Raw genomic sequence first — 12,579 nt, forward strand, 5'->3', positions numbered from 1 at the left:
CGTCCCAAAAAGTAACCGGAAACCCAAGTAACCAACCTGAAACCTAATATCTCCTACCTGAAACCAGCTATCTACCAATGTAATGAAGCCGGATATTTTTCAATGTAACGTAACCTGAAATATTTTCCAATGTAATATAATCTGAATCCTCAATTTGTAACCTGTACCAGCAATTTTCCAATGTAATGCAACCTCCTGGAAATGTCCAGCTCTCTTCCAATGTAATCCGCTTTGAATCGCAAGGTACAAGCGGAATAGAAATCACTAATGTAATGTAACTTATGTGCACCATTACAAAATAGTGCGTAGTCACTTAGCTACTTATGCCTGCAAAAATATGAGCTCCACCCTCCCTGCAGTTCGCTAGGAAAATCAACTGCTTTTACACCTAAGCAGCAGCAGGACCAGCCACCACTACCAAGAGCCCTTTGCCCCGATCCAGCCAGGCATGTGAGCTCCTCCCTCTGCAGTCCATTGGAGAGATCAATCTACCTGCTTTTAAATATCAGCAACAGTGGGAAATCAACTGCTTTTACACCTCAGCAGCAGCGGAACTATCCGCAACTACCAAGAGCACACAGACCCGATCCAGCCAAGAGTGTGAGCTCCACCTCCCCCTGCAGTCCACTAGGAAGATCAACTGTTTTTTACACCTAAGCAGCAACAGGATCAGCCACCACTACCGAGAGCCCTTTGCCCTGATCCAGCCAAACAAGTAAGCTCTTCCCCCAACATTCCGTTGGAAAAATCAATGTGCTTGCTTTTAAATATTATCAGAAGTAGGAGATCAACTGCTTTTACACCTAAGCAGCAACGAGACCAGCCACAACCACCGAGAGCACACAGACCCGATCCTACCAAGAGTGTGAACTCTTCCCCCCATGCAATCCGCTAAGAAGATTGACTGTCGGCTCCGGGCGGCTTTCCCGCAGAGGAGAGAATCCTGCATTCACCGTGGGCCTCATCTGGGGCAACCTCCTTGGAGCGGCTGGGGCACGGGCAGTGTGTCTGGGAGGGAATGCATGGATGGGAGAACATCGCAGGGGAGGAGACATAGGCATCCTGGGACTGTCTGCCAAGTCTCTTCCCTGAAGAAGCCCTTTCTGGAAACGTCAATCGCTCCTCCTAAACTTACTTGCTCCACTTCATCACTGACGCTGAAACCGTGGATTGAAGACAAAGTTTTATTTTATTTTTCTTTCCAGCTTATGACTTATCTTTAATCTTATCTATTGTTTTGCCTTTTGTCTTTGTTTTGTTCTATTTCTATCATTTAAATTTCTCCAGAATTCTACTGTTCAACGGCTCCCCCTTCTGCTTCTATTCCTTTCTCTCCTCTCTTCTACCTTCCAAAGTATTTAGATCAATGCTGTCTTGTTAAAATGTTTATTTTATTTTTATTTTTCCTCTAACTCTACTTTTCACTTCTCTATTACCCTCCAGGTACTTTAGTTAGATTGTGAGCCTTCGGGACAGTAAGGGAATTTTTCAAGTACCTTTCTTATTTCTAATCTTAATGTATATTTTCTGTAAACCGCTTAGAACCTAACGGATGTAGCGGTATATAAGAAATAAATTACAATTACATTACATTACATTACATGCCTGTAAGTGCTGGTTTTTTTCATTTAGTGTGCAAGTGATGAGTAAATGCAGCTGCTCAGTTAGAGAGTGCTGGTAAAAAAATTGAAAAAGAGGACTTTAGCAGTGGTCCTTTGAATACTGGCTACACTTGTAAGATAGCCCATAAAACCCTGGCTGTTGCCTTATGGTTAGTCACACTGGATGCTAATCATTTTGGATTTACTTTTTCTCCTTCCTGTAAGGATTATTTATGTACCGTGCAATTGTGGGGTTGAATTCCTTATTAACCATCAAGAACTTTGAGATCTATTCAAGACAATAGGCTAGTAATACCCTCTGTGCATAGAGCTAGGTGGGAGTCTACTTTGCAGCTCCAAACGTATGGAATCATTTGCCCCGAGAGTTAAGATTAGAGGCAAATTTTAAATCTTTTAAAACTATGTTAAAAACTGTTGTGGGGGTTTTTATTTAAGAAGTTTTCGGGCAAGATTTGAATCAATCTGAAATTACTCTTATGTTCTAAATGCTTTTTGAATCTTCAGCCAGCAGTCCTTAATATGATATTATTGTTTTAGTTAGGAGTGAGGGATAGAGGGATCGTGGGGTACTGAGTAAACCAACCTGGTCGTGCATGTGCAAGACCGGAGGGCTAGGACTTCGATAGGAGGGCAGAACTTAAATGGGAAACCAAGGTGGCAGGGGAGCCCCTTCTGATGATTCAGACAGGCCTTGACCTGTTTTTGGCCACCGCGGGAGCGGACTGCTGGGCAGGATGGACCTGTGGTCTGACCCGGCAGGGGCACTGCTTATGTTCTTATGTTCTTTTCTTGTATGCTTGCTGTTTGTGTGGATTAGGTCTATTCTATTTAACAATGAAGTTATTTTTATTATTTGATTCTATTTTGAAAAACTACTTGGACCAGGAAAATGAGCAAGTGATATAACAAGATTAATAAACTATATACCATAATATATCTTGTGCGGCACAATTTTGAATGGATTGAAGGGGAGAGATGGTTACGTGAGAGACGTGAGAAATAAGTTGCAGTGGTCTAGGCGAAATTTAACTGGTCAGTGGCCAGCTTAATTGCTTTGTATATCGTGCCTCATACTTTTAAATGTTAAGCGTCTTTCGATTCAAGAATGCCTGACCTTCAACGTCGAATCTTTCTTTCAACACGGCTGCATTGTCCAGACGTCTCTGTTGCTGAAGTGGGGGAGCCATCACGCAGAACTTTTTCTCTTTTTTAAATCATTTGCCAGAATTCGGTATATTGATGTCAGTGGTTTCAGAAAGTTCCTCGCATGTCGCACAACGATCTTGTTCATGAGCATCAGCAATGAGTTTCACACATCATTCATCACTCTCATCTATGCTTATACGACCTCTTTGAAAATGAGTGGCCCACTGAGAAACTGTACTACGGTCCACTGTTAACTCACCACAGACTTCACAAAATGCACTGTGGATTTCTGTCGGGTTTTTGCCATGTAGAGTTTCAATCTTAATGTACAACCTCTGATGGTCAAAAGACACAGTAGCCTCCATTTCCCACACTTGTCACAGAGTTAAGCACACGTCACGCTGCACTAAAGTGAAAGTGAAAGCACTAAAGTGAAAGTGAAACAAGGTTACTTCAATTGCATCATACACTCCCCAATGTTGCCAACCTGTGCATTATTTATGAAATGACCTCTCGTATTTTGCTTTGATGACTGTTTCTCTTGGCTGTGCCCTAGGCAATTACCTAGTATTTTTAATTGATGAGCCAGCCCTAAATAGGGCCTATTCTGGGGGTGGTTTGGTTGAAGCTTGAAAGTATATGTCTGTTCTTCATTTTGCAATGGTAACAAACTTAGCTTACACTAAGGTATAAATTCTAATGTAGAATTTTTTTAAAATCTAACTTCTTGTTTGGGTCTGAACTTGGGAGCAGAACTTGCAAGGGGAAATTGTAAGTACACTTCAGTGTTGAAAAAGACTCCAAAATGCCAAACAAACATTTGAGTTTTGAAACTTGGATGCTTCATTGGTTTACCATGGCAGTATTTGTATACACAGGTAGCAAAACCTGCCGTTTACACAGTCCTGAATGATGTCATTCTTTACATTAACTGGCTCTTCCTGCTGTATGTACGTTGAAGCACTCATATTTTTCTACCATCAATCCACTAACCTGTCTTCACTAGATTAGTGTAGTGCACTATTTATTTATTTATTATTCAATTCAATTTACATCCTGTCCTCCCCAAAGTGCTCAGAATGGGTTATAAAGTAACATACATAATAATTAAAACAAGCGAGATACAGACATTAAGGTGGTATGGCTATAGTGGAAATCATCTAATACAGATTCATCCTGAGCTGATGATACAGAATAAAGATTAGGTGAAGAGATAAATTTTTATTGCCTTCCTAAAGTTCAAAAGTCCTTCGAGGGTTCTGATGCGTGGAGGTAGTTGATTCCAGTATCTTGGTAAGAATTGGGAGTAGGATCTGCATCTGCCAGTTTCTAGTTGGAGGCTCCGGCCAGGGGATAATTGTAGCTGTTTCCTCCTGGAAGTAGAGGGGTCAGTTCGGGATGTAAGGTGGGAGTTTGGCTGATATGTAGCAGGGCACCATGTTGTGTATGGACTTAAAAGTGAGCACTAAGCCTTTGAAAATGCAACATTTGGCAATGAGTAGCCAGTGGGCTAATGCTAGTCCATGCGATACTGGATCGTGGTCACAAAAGTTCTTTAAAAGTCTAATTGCTGTGTTATGAACACTTGGCGACGATGAATATTTTTTGCTGTTACACTGTTGAATAATGCATTGCAGTAATCCATGCAGGAGAGGACAAAGGCATACAGAAGTTGGGTAAAGTCAGATTCAGAGAAGTAGCTTCTTATTTTATGGAGTTGTCAGATGTGTTAGAAGGAAGAGGAGGCCACTTGAGAGATATGGTTGGTAAGTGATAAGTTGGAGTTGAGAAGTACACCTAGGCTGCGTACTTGGTCTTTGGCGATTATAGTAGATGATTCTCAGAGAAGAGAGGGCCAGTTGTAGGTGCATTGCTCTTTGTAGATCCTAAGGAGTTCAAATTTTGTGGCATTTAGTTGTATCTTGTTTGTAGACATCCAGTTTTTTTTAATCTGGGAGTCACAATTATCTCCAAGTGGAAGGTATAGTTGATTGTCATCAGCGAAGAAATGAATTTGGATTTGGTGTTTGTGGGCTATAAACAAGCCAAGTGTAATGTAATAATAATAATTTTATTCTTATATACCGCCAAAGCCATGGAAGTTTGAGGCGGTTTACAACAAGAAGCGCTGGACAATCAGCGAAGAGGTCACAATCAAGTCATCAATACAATGAAAGAAGTGGAAAGCTATATAGTTCTTAAGGTTACTGGTTGAATTAGCAGAGCTGTATAGATTCTTAGTTTACAAAATGATTGAACAAACTCGTTTTTAACAATTTTCTAAAATTGAAGTAGGATGAGGAGAGCATGATAACGTTACTAAGCCAATCGTTCCATTTGCCTGCCTGGAAGGCAAGAGTTCTGCCCAAGAATCTTTTCTAGTGGCAGGCTTTTATTGTCGGATAGGTGATAACACAGGAGCAGTAAAGGATACCAAAATTGAAGCTACAGGGACGGCCAAGAGTAGAAGGTCCAAAAAGGTAACACGAAGAGAACTTAGATGTATGTATACAAATGCTAGAAGTCTGGGTAACAAAATGGGGGAACTAGAGACAATAGCAAGACGTGACATATTGGATATCATTGGCATAACAGAAACATGGTGGAATGAAGAAAACAAATGGGACACAGTACTACAGGGATACAAACTGTATAGAAGAGATCGAATAGGGCAGAAAGGTGGAGGTATTGCTCTATATGTTAAGGAGGGGATAGATTCTGTTGAAATGGTTAAAACAGAAAGGAAAGAGAAGCTTGAGTCACTCTGGATCAAAATTCCTGGTCAATATGGCGCAGATACGAAAATTGGCCTTTACTATCGTCCACCAGGACAGGCGGAGGAAACTGACGCAGAAATGATGGAGGAAATCAAACAAGAATGCAAGACAGGCAATGTAATTATATTGGGAGACTTCAATTTCCCAGGGATAGACTGGAAACTAGCAACCTCCAACTGCGGCAAGGAAGCCAAGTTCCTGGAGGTGCTAGGGGATTGCTTCCTGGAACAAATGGTAAAAGAGCCGACAAGAGGCAACGCCACCTTGGACTTGGTCCTAAATGGCCTCACGGGACCGATAACAGAAGTGGAAGTCATAGTTCCACTGGGAACGAGTGATCATAATGTAATCAACTTTAAACTACACATCAGGAAAGGGAAACATGCCAAAACCTTAACCACCACCTTGAACTTTAAAAAGGGTAAATACGATAGCATGAGAGCCATGGTAGAAAAACGACTCGAGAAGATGATGGACAAACTTGAAACGGTTGATCAGGCATGGACACTACTGAAAAATACTATCACAGAAGCACAAGATCTCTACATTCCGAAGATTTCCAAAGATCGGAGAACAAAGAGCAAAAGAGAACCGGCATGGCTTACCATACAGGTGAAGGAAGCCATAAAAGAAAAGAAGGACTCTTTCAAAAAATGGAAATGCATAAAGACAACCGAAGCCTGGAACAAACATAAAGATGATCAGAAGAAATGTCACAAGGCGGTGAGGAATGCAAAACAGGAATATGAGGAAAAAATAGCCCAGGAGGCCAAAAACTTCAAGCCCTTCTTTAGATACATGAAAGGGAAAAAACCTGCAAAAGAGGCAGTGGGACCCCTGGACGACCAGGGAAGAAAAGGGTACGTCAAGGAAGATAAACAAATCGCAGACAAACTAAATTCCTTCTTTGCGTCCGTCTTTACGAAGGAGGACACCTCAACAATACCTGAAGCGGAGAAAGTGTTTGCAGGAGAAATAGAAGACAGCCTCACCACAGTTGAAGTGGACTTAGACCAGATATACTATCAGATCGACAAACTTAAAAGCGACAAATCCCCTGGACCGGATGGGATTCATCCGAGAGTCTTAAAGGAATTGAAGGTTGAAATCGGAGAGTTATTGCAAAAACTTGCAAACCTGACAATCAGAACTGGACAGATACCGGACGACTGGAGGATAGCGAACGTCACCCCAATTTTCAAAAAAGGATCGAGAGGGGAACCGGGCAACTATAGACCTGTGAGTCTTACGTCTGTCCCTGGCAAGATGGTTGAAGCACTGATCAAGGATAGCATAGTCCGGCACTTGGACGCATATGACTTAATGAAACCCAGTCAACATGGATTCAGGAAAGGGAAATCATGTTTGACTAATTTACTCCAATTTTTTGAGACCGTGAACGAGCAAATCGATAGTGGGAAGCCGGTGGACATAATATATTTGGACTTCCAGAAAGCGTTTGACAAAGTTCCACACGAAAGACTTCTCAAGAAACTACATAGCCATGGCATAGAGGGGGATATACAAAGATGGATAGGCAAATGGCTGGAAAACCGAAAGCAGAGAGTGGGCATAAATGGGAAGTTCTCCGACTGGGAGAAAGTGACTAGTGGTGTGCCCCAGGGCTCGGTACTTGGGCCGATCCTTTTTAATATTTATATCAATGACCTAGAGGAAGGAACATCCAGTGAGATCATCAAGTTTGCAGACGATACAAAACTATGCCGGGCAATCAGATCGCAGGATGATAGAGAGAAACTCCAGAGCGACTTGTGTCGGTTAGAAACATGGGCGGAGAAATGGCAGATGAAATTCAATGTGGAGAAATGCAAGGTAATGCATTTAGGCAATAAAAATAAGGAATACGAGTATACAATGTCAGGTGCAACTCTGGGGAAGAGTGAACAAGAAAAGGACCTGGGTGTGCTGATAGATAGGACCCTGAAGCCGTCGGCACAATGCGCGGCAGCGGCAAAGAAGGCAAATAGAATGTTGGGCATGATAAAGAAAGGAATCTCGAGTAGATCGGAGAAAGTTATAATGCCGCTTTATAGGGCAATGGTCAGACCACACTTGGAATACTGCGTCCAACATTGGTCTCCCTACCTAAAGAAGGATATAAAACTGCTGGAGAGGGTGCAGAGACGAGCAACAAAACTGGTGAAGGGTATGGAGAAACTGGAATACGAGGACAGACTTATAACACTAGGATTGTTCTCCCTTGAGAAAAGGAGACTGCGTGGGGATATGATCGAGACCTTCAAAATACTGAAAGGAATCGACAAAATAGAGCAGAGAAGATTATTTACATTGTCCAATTTGACACGGACTAGAGGACATGTAATGAAGCTAAGGGGGGACAGGTTCAGGACTAATGTCAGGAAGTTCTGCTTCACTCAGAGAGTGGTTGACACCTGGAATGCCCTCCCAGAGGAGATTATTGCGGAATCTACCGTCCTAGGCTTCAAGAGCAAACTAGATGCATATCTCCTTAAGAGAGGCATATAAGGATATGGTGGAATATAAATTACGCCAGGTGTACACCTGGCAGGGCCTCCGCGTGTGCGGATCGCCGGACTTGATGGACCGAAGGTCTGATCCGGAGAAGGCAGTTCTTATGTTCTTATGTTCTTATGTGAACAGATGGATTCTTCATGTGGGCCTAATAGAACTTGCCAGATTAAATTGGGATGATAGCTTATTTCCAGGTTGTAGGTATTGAGACAGATTGTAGAGAGGTGATGAGAGGGAGGATTGAGGATATGAAAGCGTCTTTCACCACAACTAGGAGGTGTGATGGGTAGGGATCTAGGATGGAGCCAGATGGGTGAAGGAAGTCTACAATATTGGCGAGGTCATCAAAAGAGATATTTTTGAAGTGGGTTAATTTTTCCATTGTGAGTCTGAGAGTTCTGTTAGTAGGCCTTTTTGGCGTCAAGAATAGCTTGTTTGTATTCTTTATGTAATTTCCTCCAGTTGGATTTGTCTTGATTTGTATGATTCCCTTTCTGATTTTCTTAGTTCTCTAGTCTGTGTAACTGTGTAACTCTCTGGAATCACAACAAGAGCAACAAAAAGAATTCAAATGATACAAAATACAGCCATATCACACCAATCCTTATGGAACTACAGTGGCTCCAGGATTGAGTTCAAACTACGAAGATACTCCGGATAGCTTCCCGATTCACAATAAAACTATGCAAACCAGGCCATTTCAGCTCAAACCGACTGACTCTGTCTTTCCAAAAGACCTCATTTTAAATCCCTCACCTAACAGATAGCATAAGACTGGACCTCACACCCAAAGAGATTAGAGCCACGATCAAACATGTAAACACATGGCTTTTCAGCAAGTTCACACAGAAACCCTTGGTCAGCGATTATCTCCGGCTTACACAGGCTTATGTTTATTTCTTTTTGCGGATTAATTTGATACCTGATGAAGGCGAGTTAACTGAAACAAGTTCCGTGTCAGGTCCCCTGGTTTGTGAAAAGTTGGTGACACTATCCGCATTAATGATTGTTTTAATAAACATAGCCTGCATCTTGTACGTTTGTCTGCAGTTTCTTTTGTTTCGTTTTGTGCTGTTTCTGTTGAATTGTTTTTTTGTTTTTCATTTGTTCCAAAAAACTAATGTAAGCACAGTTACATAGACTTCAACTTACCCAAAATCAGACTACAGTTCATCCAGGGCAAGGACACCATAACCTGCAACAAAATAACATTGAAAACTAAAAGGAAGACAAACATCCTTAAAAACACTGGAAAGAATGTAACTGGGGGTGCTGAAAAGACAACTAACTTCCTAAATTCTGGAGCTGAAACCAGTGTTATCTTATTTCGCTACGTGCTCATCTGCAGAAACGAAATTCTATGTTTTGACCTTGTTGAACCATTTCCACCTCATTCTCTTCTTGGTTGAGAACTTTTCAGCATCTCTTGCAACTTTTGTAACCTATGTGAGCATCTAGCAGAATATAAATCACATCACATAAGACTGTCATAATTGGTCTGCCTAAGCTGCCAGCATCTCTCCCGCGTGAAATAGACACAGCTCATATACAAATGGTGCTTAAGTTTAGGTGACATGTTGCAGAGTTGAGACTGAGGGTGAGCAAAGTTTTCCTTTTCCTTCACTTCAGCTCAGACTTCAGGCTCTTTGACTCTGTATGCTCTGGCAGCAAAGGAGATGAGACGAGAGGCAGGGCCTGGGCAGAGAGAAAACCCAAGCATTCACTCGCTGCTGACATCCAGTGCTTAGACTCCTAAATTTAGCACATGAGAAGCAGGCCTAGAATTAGGTGCTTTTGTTTTGCATTCCCAAGATAAATGATCTTCTTTTTCAACTGAAAGCCCAATTACAGCTGAAAGGCTCCCAAAACAGAAGTATCTCAGTTATGTGCTCCTTTCTGAACTGACATGTTCAGGTAATGTCTTTATTTACCACCATTCAAGGCGGTGTACAGTTTATTCAAGGGCGGCCTGTGGGAAGGGGGTATTGGGAGGGGGTGAATGCTGAAATGTAAAGACTCATTTGCATGAATCAATATAGCTCAAAAAGCCCTGTTCCTTGTTATACTTCTTCCCCCTCTTAGTCCATAAGAATTTTCCAAAGCAACCTGGAGCAGAGTTAAAATACAATGGAATTCCTACGGAACAATTTAAAAATGGAAACCGAAATGATCACTAAAATAATAAAAGTAGATCTCTCACTAATAGGGAAACATATTCATTTAGAAAATGAGTGCATTCATAAACAGTTTCATGCATATTAACCTATGAATTAATACAGGTAAAGTCAATTTGCATCTGCTAAATATTAAGAAATGTGAATGAATAAAAGAAAATGTGAAAACCTGAAAACAAAAGTAGGGGGAAAATTCTGAATGGAATTTTTTTCCATGTAATCATTCATAGAAGCATCCTTTCAAGACAGGGAGTCGGCTCAGTCTGCTGACTGCTTGCTTCACATATTTTTAGCACGGCTCTCCCTAGTGAAAAGCCACAGTATCACTGAGATATTACTCCAACTCACCGGTCATGGCTGAACCCCACCCAACCGCATAGCATAATTTCCAGTCTCGGCTGTTGAATTGCCCCATAGGTGGCATGCAGATAGGCAACCTCCACTTATCGTAGCGTATGGGGGAAGAAAGCAGCAGCAAAGCAATATCATTGTTAAACGTCCCCTGACTGTATTGGCCGTGAGTAAACAGCTTCTTCACTTCTTTCATCTCCGTCTCCCTATGCAGAATTGTTGACCCCACTTCCACTCTCAAGTTTGTAGATCTGAAACTGCACATAAAAGATTTGGTGAAGAATTTAAAAGGTTATCTTACAAGAAAAGGTTGTAATATAATGTTTAAATGCTTATTATTGCATAGTTTGAAAGGTGGCCTTTCAAGGCAGTTAACAGAAAGGAAATAGTATCTAAAAAAAATAATTACACAGCAAAGACTCAGAGGCACATGAAAAGAAGTCAAAATACAAGAGGACCCTGGGGTTGTAGGCTCAAATCCACGCTGCTCCTTGTGACCCTGGGCAAGTCACTTAATCCCCCCATTAGCTCACCGGGACAGACAGGGAAAAATGCTTGAGTACCTGAATAAATTCATGTAAACCGTTCTGAGCTGACTTGGGAGAACAGTATAGAAAATTAAATAAATAAAATTCAAGGACAGAGAAGATCCACATTACAAAGCAATTGATAAGGGGCCTCGTGGGCCATAGGTAGAAAATAGGATGCCCAGCTTTTAGTTAAAGGGTACCAAAATCATGTACACAGGGATTACTAAAGATAATAAGAGAGAAGGAAGGAGTGAGGGGTGGAAGGGAAGTAACTATGACTAAACCTTTCATCTCCTGACAATGGTTGTCATCAAAACATAAGAATAGGCTTAGTGGGTCAGACCAATGGTCCATCAAGCCCAGTCACTACTCCCTGGCCAAAACCCAAGGTGTAGCAATATTCCATGCTACTGATACAGGGCAAGCAGTGACTTCCTCCATGGCTTTCTCAATAATAGACTATGGACTTTTCCTCCAGGAACTTGTCCAAACCTTTCCTAAAACCAGCTACGCTATCCACTCTTACCACATCCTCTGGCAATGCGTTCCAGAGCTTAACTATTCTCTGAGTGAAAAAAAATTTCCTCCTATTGGTTTTCAAAGTATTTCCCTGTGACTTCATCTAGTGTCCCCTAGTCTTTGTAATTTTTGACGGAGTGAAAAATTGATCCACTTGTACCCATTTAACACCACTCAAGATTTTGTAGACTTCAATTATAATTCCTCTCATTCGTCTCTTTTCCATGTTGAAGAGCCCTAACCGTTTTAGACTTTCCTCATATGAGAGGAGTTCCATCCCCTTTGCCATCTTGGTCGCTCTTCTTTGAACCTTTTCTAGTGCCACTATATCTTTCTTGAGATAAGGAGACCAGAACTGAACGCAATACTACAGATGAGGTCGCACCATGAAGTTATACAAGGGCATTATGACATTCTTAGTCTTGTTAACTATCCATTTTTAAATAATTCCAGGCATCCTGTTTGATTTTTTGACCACCACTGGATATGGCGATACTCAAGAGGGTCCAGAGAAGAGCAACTAGGATGATAAAAGGCATGGAAAACCTTTCGTATGCTGAAAGGCTGGAGAAGCTGGGGCTCTTTACCCTGGAAAACGGAGACTTAGAGATCTTATAAGATCATGAAAGGCATAGAGAAGGTGGAGAGGGACAGATTCTTCAGACTAGCGGGGACAACAAAAACAAGAGGGCATTCAGAAAAATTGAAAGGAGAAAGTTTCAAAACGAATGCTAGGAAGTTCTTCTTCACTCAGAAGGTGGTGGACACCTGGAATGCACTCCCAGGAGAGGTGATATGACAGAGTACAATATTGGGTTTTTAAAAGGGATTGGATGACTTCTTGAAGGTGAAGAGGATTGAAGGATACAGATAGAGGGTAACTTTACAGGACACTAAATGAATAGGGGATACACGTTTTAGGTAAAGGATCACTTACAGGTCATGG

At 41.6% G+C, this 12,579-nt stretch overlaps 1 protein-coding gene across 1 annotated transcript in view; it reads right to left on the reverse strand.

Moving 5' to 3' along the window:
* Nucleotides 1–12,579, reverse strand: part of LOC117357695 (uncharacterized threonine-rich GPI-anchored glycoprotein PJ4664.02-like) — a 142,765-nt gene that overhangs the window by 113,345 nt on the left and 16,841 nt on the right. The window contains exon 2 of the mRNA XM_033938650.1: nucleotides 10,582–10,841. Within this exon, the coding sequence (XP_033794541.1) occupies nucleotides 10,582–10,780 (199 nt within the window). The 5' untranslated portion in view covers nucleotides 10,781–10,841. The remainder of the gene's footprint in view (nucleotides 1–10,581; nucleotides 10,842–12,579) is intronic.

Source organism: Geotrypetes seraphini, chromosome 3 (genome assembly GCF_902459505.1).
Source record: "Geotrypetes seraphini chromosome 3, aGeoSer1.1, whole genome shotgun sequence".
In the NCBI taxonomy this organism is placed as follows: Eukaryota; Metazoa; Chordata; class Amphibia; order Gymnophiona; family Dermophiidae; genus Geotrypetes; species Geotrypetes seraphini.